At 43.3% G+C, this 7277-nt stretch overlaps 1 protein-coding gene across 3 annotated transcripts in view; it reads left to right on the forward strand.

The window, feature by feature from the left end:
- galnt1 (UDP-N-acetyl-alpha-D-galactosamine:polypeptide N-acetylgalactosaminyltransferase 1) overlaps positions 1-7277 on the forward strand; it is a 45458-nt gene extending 38181 nt beyond the window's left edge. For all 3 annotated transcript variants that reach the window (XM_044359267.1, XM_044359265.1, XM_044359266.1), the window contains 6 exons: positions 53-170; positions 1159-1339; positions 4037-4176; positions 4399-4497; positions 4711-4845; positions 5637-7277. In XM_044359267.1, coding sequence (XP_044215202.1) covers positions 53-170; positions 1159-1339; positions 4037-4176; positions 4399-4497; positions 4711-4845; positions 5637-5783 — 820 coding nt within the window. In that variant the 3' untranslated portion in view covers positions 5784-7277. The remainder of the gene's footprint in view (positions 1-52; positions 171-1158; positions 1340-4036; positions 4177-4398; positions 4498-4710; positions 4846-5636) is intronic.

Raw genomic sequence — 7277 nt, forward strand, 5'->3', positions numbered from 1 at the left:
AACTGAGTGGCACCTCACTCTTCATTTACCCTGCTGTACTGTCTCTTCCCAGGACTCCCACCATGGCAGGCGGCTTGTTCTCCATAGACAGAGATTATTTCCAGGAGATCGGCACGTATGACGCCGGCATGGACATCTGGGGTGGAGAGAACCTGGAAATCTCTTTCAGAGTGAGTGAACACACCCGCAGCCAATTCACATGACGAGGGGTGGAACAGATCACAAAACTCACGGTTCGGATCATTTCAAGATTTTGAGTCACAGATCAGATCATTTTTCAGATCAGCAAAAAAAAAAAAAGGGTGGGGGGAGAGAGACATATTAATAACTTTGCTTTCCATTTATTCTGCTGCTAAATTGTTAAATTAAAGTGCATTATGAGGCCTGATACCTTCTTCCTTTAAACACGATAGTGAATGAAGCAATGTCCTGTGTCCACATCATCAAAACTCGATGATAACTTACAAACATGAACACACATCTTGTCCTGTAGTTTAGCTTGTTGAACGAGCCGCCAAACAGTCACCAGGGAAAAGTGCACCGCTGACGTCAATTAGCAGCTATGTAGCTAATTAGCTGTTCAGCTGCAGCACATTAAATAGCGAGTAAACATATTTGAAGATGTCACTTCGGACCTGTTAGACGCTGCTTTGTTGTTGCTCTTCAAAATCCCTGTTAGCAACACGCTGTCCGTTCATGACTTGTTGCTACAGCAGTTTGTTTACTTTGTCTCCAATGAGACATTAAATTTTGCAGTTAATCTGCAGTTCACATGCATGCCAAACTGTAGGGGGGGGGCGATCCGTTCAGATCACAGATCAACTATGTTCCATTACACCACCAGACATGACTGTATTCTTCCATGCACTGGCAGGCATTCAGGGGTGTCTGCTCAGGTTCAGAAACACACACAAACACACACACACACACACACATTACACTTGTGAGTTTGACTAAATTGTTGACTAATATTTTGTCAAAGCATCATCCTGAGTGGCTCTCAATCAAACTTATTCAGACTGTCACAACACAGACAGGACCAGTCTGCGTCATCCATCCCCCTAGCAGAGTTCACTGGTCAGCCTTTGCTCATATAGCGATCCCACCTTACAGTCTACTGTACTGTGCCTGTGTGCTAATGAGGTTTGTTCTCCACAGATCTGGCAGTGCGGGGGAACTCTAGAGATCGTCACATGCTCTCACGTGGGTCACGTGTTCAGAAAGGCGACGCCCTACACGTTTCCCGGAGGAACGGGACAGATCATCAACAAAAACAACCGGCGCCTGGCAGAAGTCTGGATGGATGAATTTAAAAATTTCTTCTATATCATCTCTCCTGGTGAGTTGAGATGTGTGTGTGTGTATGTGTGTGTTTGTGCTCATGGAATTATGCATGTTGTGCTCATGTGTGGAGGTTAATCTCTGTGGCAGGTGTGATCTATCCATTAACCCTGTGACAGTGCGATATTGCAGTGGTGACCCAACAGTGCGGGACAGGGGGCGGCGAGTAATTTCACGCTACGAAGCATCTATTAACTCACACAAACACACACACAAATACAGACACACACACACACACTCGTACAAGCTGGCAGAGGAGAGACGACCAACAGTAAAGCAAAATTTGCTAAATAAAGAATATTTTTAGATGTGAAGCTCCTCATGGAACTGGTGAACTTTGGTTTAGCAGGCTGCAGGTCGTTTTATTGACAGCTGCTGAGCTGCTTTGTGATTGTCAGCCTGTTTCCCACATGCTGAACCCGAGCCACTTACGGGAAAGGAAAGTAACAGCAGCAACAGATTAGACCTGCAGATGTAGACACGTCGATGTCGTCACCTACATCATCAGTAACCAAAAGAATCGCTGCTGTGATTTTAACATGCAGCCACCTGCATGCACCGTTACAGCATGTAGCTTGATACTCAGGCTCAATTTTCATTCAGTCATTATTCAGTCTAAACTTGTGTTCATGTTAAGGCATCAGTATGCTCTAACCAAAGAGCTTATTGAATTGACTAACACTCCCCCCTACACTTATTGGATGTTGGAACTGGGTGGACTGGGTTCAACAATTACTGTAACTTTTCAAAACTAGCAGTGCAACTAGCATACCCACTTCACACAGAGATTGGCCAGGTGTGTGGAGGCAAGAGAGTCAGCAGGGTTTGAACTACTCTCTCAGGCTTTTCTTTACACAACTGCTTCTATCACTGTGATGGAGGAATGCTGGTCAATGGTCAACTCATCAGTGAAGAAAGTGTCCAGGAGCCCTTTGATGTCTTATGCTGAGAGTATTTATTGAACATTTGGCCAAGCAGAGGACAGGAACAATAAACATCAATGTGTTCTGCACTTAGATGTTGTCTCTTGCTGTTCTGAACATGGAGATCTGACTTTTTGCCTTTAACCCCAACAGATCATCTCACAGTATGAAAAATGAGTGTATTGGTTCATTAGTTTTCTAAACAAGGAACTGCACTTTACCCATGTGAGGTCAAGTCATGTTGCATGGAGCTTCAGGTCACCGTCAGCACAGTCTGGTTTATGCCAATGGAATCTACGCAATCACCTATCTGTGGTGTCTAGAGAGTCTCAGGCCATCTCCCTGACATTGGTTACCAGGACAACGCCGGTTCACTCTTTATCAGAGCAGCTCCTGCTTTCCCCAAACATCCAGACAGCTGTGCACCTGAGAGGAGGCAGTGTCTCTCTCTTTAAGATTTGATGTTGCTTATTCTGTGACCTCGAGGCCCATGCTTGACCCAGTGTAGCCCAATTTGTAAACCCTTAAGTTAGAATTTTCCATAACAATCACTTTTTGAGTGTACAAAGAAGTGCTGCACTATGAACTCCTTGCAGGAGAGACTGTCTGAATGTGTGTGTGTCTTTATGCCCATATTTAAAGTATCATCGTGTCTCACTCCTCTCTATGACAGCAGGGTTTTCACTACTCTTTTGAATGTGGCTGACAACGTACAAAAATAGTTTATTTCGAACATACCAGTGGGGCGGTTGTTGCTCAACCAGTCAGACTGACATGTACAGTATGTCCCATCTACATAACACAGAAGTGGTCAGTGGAAGAAGTGGAAGTGGTTCATAGCAGCAGTTAATGTTGTTGATGGAGGAAATGTGCTTGTTGTTATTCTTGTAAATCGACTCACAACAGCCTGTAAAATTGTAGCAATCTCACCCACATTTGTCACAGTTTGTCTGGCTCTGGCACAGGAAGATGATGTCTCCGATCTTAATCCTCCTTGCTAAGATCTGATTGGTTCAAGTTGTTTTTCCGGCTGAGGAAATAGCCACTAGTGAGCACAACACCAGACATATTTAAACTGTGGAAGAAACAGTAGATAAGAGCAGTAATTCAAAAGTCTAAAACCAGGATACATGACTTGTTATCTTGCTCTTCAATTAGAAATGTTCTGTCATAGTTCACACAATAGTCTGACCCTACACTTTGTTTTAAAAAAATGGAGCAAGGGATTCATCATGCTAATCAGCGAGGGAGCAGTTCAGTGGAGCACCAGTAGCTAATACTCAAGAGTGGAAAAACCAACACAGGCACTCGCTGCAGAGAAGTTGACGTTTCTACAGGACTGGTTTGAAACATTTTTTATGGACTTTTCTTGCTGAAACTGGGTCTTAATTGGAATCTTCTGTAACTGTCACGAATTCAAGCCAGCCGCTGCCCTCTGTGGAGGAGCAAGCTCCACATTTCTAAACCCACCTGGTCTAAAGAGGTTTTTTTTTTTTTTTTTGGAGTAGTTTTTCAACATAGGCTTTTTCAGGTACTTCACCATCAGACAAGTGAGCTCTGCACTTCAACAATATGGGGTCTGCTTTGCATCAATGACACTGTTTACCCTCATCCTACTTTACCAATGACACCCTTTAAATAACCCGTATATGGAAAAATGCATTAAACAGCCATTCAGGAAACTGTATGACTGACTGTATGAATGCAGTTTGGTGCCAAAGTTACTGACCTTCATGTTGTGTGTGTGTGTGTGTGTGTCTGTGTGCGTCCAGGTGTGACCAAAGTGGACTATGGTGACATCACGTCTCGCTCGGCTCTGAGACAAAAGCTTCAATGTAAACCCTTCAGCTGGTACTTGGAGAATGTCTACCCTGACTCCCAGATCCCCAGGCACTATTACTCGCTGGGAGAGGTATGCTTATTCTACACACACAATCAGAAAAACCACTATCTGGCTAACTGAAACAGTCGTTTACTGTAAGATCAACAGACACGCATGCGTCTATGATTCACCGTCTTTAGGCTTAAATCCAAGCCGACGCAAATTAACATGAATCTGTCTGGATCGAAGGGTGTGGTTTTATGGTTAGGTAACATCGTTGCTCACGGTGACGTCTGTGTGTATTCCGCTCAGATCCGTAATGTGGAGACCAACCAGTGCCTGGACAACATGGCCCGCAAAGAGAACGAGAAGGTCGGCATTTTCAACTGCCACGGCATGGGAGGCAACCAGGTAACACAAGACCAACACTGACAAAAAAATAAATCAAAGAAACCAATACTGAAACAAAATAACACATAAACAAAGTGGTTGACCTCAGTTCTCCTTTATATTTTTCTCTCTCTGTACTTAATCATTTAGCTGATATTGTGACATTCCAGTTGTGCAATAATCACAAAAAAAAAGATTTGTTTTCAAATTGGCATCTGTTTGCGTGACTTGCAGGTTTTCTCCTACACGGCCAATAAGGAGATCAGGACGGACGACTTGTGTCTAGACGTGTCCAAGCTAAACGGACCGGTTATGATGCTCAAGTGCCATCACCTCAAAGGCAACCAGCTCTGGGAGTACGACCCTGTGGTGAGTGTGCAGTTGCACATGATGAGAATGTTCATGTGAGAAAATGATAAAAACAGATTTATACAATTACCCATCAATCTACATTTTTGTAGTAGCATACAAAAAAGGATCCTTCACAGGTCTGGGTACAAATACGAATACAAAATTGGCTTGTTACACCAGAAAAGTGTGAGATGGTTTTTTTTTTTTCCATTTTAAACTTGTATAAACCAACAAACAGATGAAAGCAATCATGCAGACAGAAGTGCAAAAAACTGTTTCAATTTGCAGATTGGTTTAAACCAATTTTCACCTGGATCCATCCAAAAGTTGTTTTTGAGCACAGAAATACATCTCTTAATAGAAAATGAAGAAAAAATGTAGAAAAAAATGAAAAGCTGATTCTGCAGCAGACTCCCTTTAAGTAAGTAAAGAAAATACAAATGTTTAAACTGAAGTGTTTGAGCTGCTTTTCAGGCTGATTTCAGTAATGTATGTAAATAGTTTTCCTTAGATACACATATTTCAGACCAGCTCTCTTTTGAGTTAGTAAGATGTTTATTGTCTTCAGTTTTAAGGTGGTAAAGTTTTGTTGATACAACCTAACCGCAGCAAACCTCACCTTGAAATTAAAGTCTAAAAAAATGTGAAAGTTTTGAAACTGAAACTATAAAGAACCCAATTCACTGACGTACTACTTCAGTAGAGATTTATTTACACGCTCTTTTGAATTCAAATGAATCAGTAAAACACCTGGTTTGCATCCTCTCACACACACACACACATGCTCTCTGTGTCTCCCTGCCGTGCAGAAGCTGACCCTGATCCACGTCAACAGTAACCAGTGTCTGGACAAGGCCAGCGAGGAGGACAGCCAGGTGCCCAGCGTCAGAGACTGCACACACACACGCTCCCAACAGTGGCTGCTCCGTAACGTCACACTACCAGAGGTCTTCTGACCACACTCCGCACACTCACAAACACACACACTTACACACACAGCGGCCCAGAGTAAGCAATCAGGGGAACGGACGTGTTTGTTAAAATTGGGCACCAGGAACGGAAAGACTTCCCACGAGGGGACTCGGGAAGAGAGGAGGACGGACCGGACGGTACTACCTCTGCCAGAGATCAGAGGGAGGAGTGTGTTTGACCCTCCTCGGAGTGAGAAGAGAGGAAAGACTCCCTCTAGGAGACGACTGTTGGCTGTTGTTTTACATTGTTTTTTGTTTTGTTTTTTTTTTAAAAAAAAGAGAGATTTTAACTGCGGAGAGAGTGACTCGCTCCTCGTGCGCGTGAATATGAGACTGGAGGAGGCGAGGTTCTGCACTCACAGCTTCCCTGGACAAAGCAGTCCACCCCTCAACTCATCATTTAACGTTTACTGTCTGCCTCTTATGAGAGAGAGTGTGCACTTATTTGTATGTGAATGGATGGAGACGAATGTATGCTTTGAGAAGGGGGCTGAATTCCTTGTTTATTTCTTTCTTTCTTTCTTCTTTTTTTATTTAATTTTGTAATGGATTTTAAAAATGAACTCTGGTGAACTCCTATGAAGAAGGGTGCATGTGTAAGTGAGCGTGCGTGTGTGTGTGTGTGCCTATGTATGTGTGTGTGTGTGTGTGTGAGAGAGAGAGAGACTGTCCCGTGTGCCTGTGTCAGAGCCCCTCCTACAGTCTTGCAGCAGTGTATGTCTCCCTCTGGTGTTACTCCTCTGCATTTTCATCCTACAGACTGAAGCCTCTTTGCCGAGGAACTCCAAGGGACACGTTTTAAAAAAAAAAAAAAAAAAAAAGTGAGAGGACCGAACACGACGTCTGCCATCAGCAGAGATCTAGAGATAGAGAAATATGATGTTTGTGATATCTTGAGATTTCTATGTCCAGTTTTTACATGGCTTTGTGTGTTTCTACAGTCCTGTGAGAGTGCCACAGAGCAGTAGTCTGTCCGTCTATGTTGTCTTTAAAGATGTTTAACATAGAGCTAACACACACACACACACACACACACACACAGTGAGAGAGAGAGAGAGCACTCTAATTAATGTAGTGTTAAACCATAGAGAGCTCTCCCATAAGACACAACATAGTCACACACACACACACATCCTGTATACATATAGGAAAAAGGCTGCAGCAGCCTGATAATTTAATCCATTTTGTCATATCTTCTTCTCAACGACCTCTTAAAAAATACACTCCAAGGGCTTCTTTCCTCCAGCGGAGTGTGTGGGTGTGCGTCAGTGTGGATGTGGATGTGAGCATGTGTCTTCAGTACTAATCCCAGTCCCATCAGCTCCCCGTGTACTTTTAGAACAAACAGCTCTCAGATCCCTCGCTGTTGGACAGCCAGAGCCCGTAGCGTAGACTTGATGGCAGATCAGCGTATCCCTGCTTCCGTTGTACAAAAGAGCTAAAAAAAAAAAAAATAAAAAAAAAGCTGCTTTTATTCTC

This window comes from Thunnus albacares, chromosome 8 (assembly GCF_914725855.1).
Source record: "Thunnus albacares chromosome 8, fThuAlb1.1, whole genome shotgun sequence".
Lineage (NCBI taxonomy): Eukaryota > Metazoa > Chordata > Actinopteri > Scombriformes > Scombridae > Thunnus > Thunnus albacares.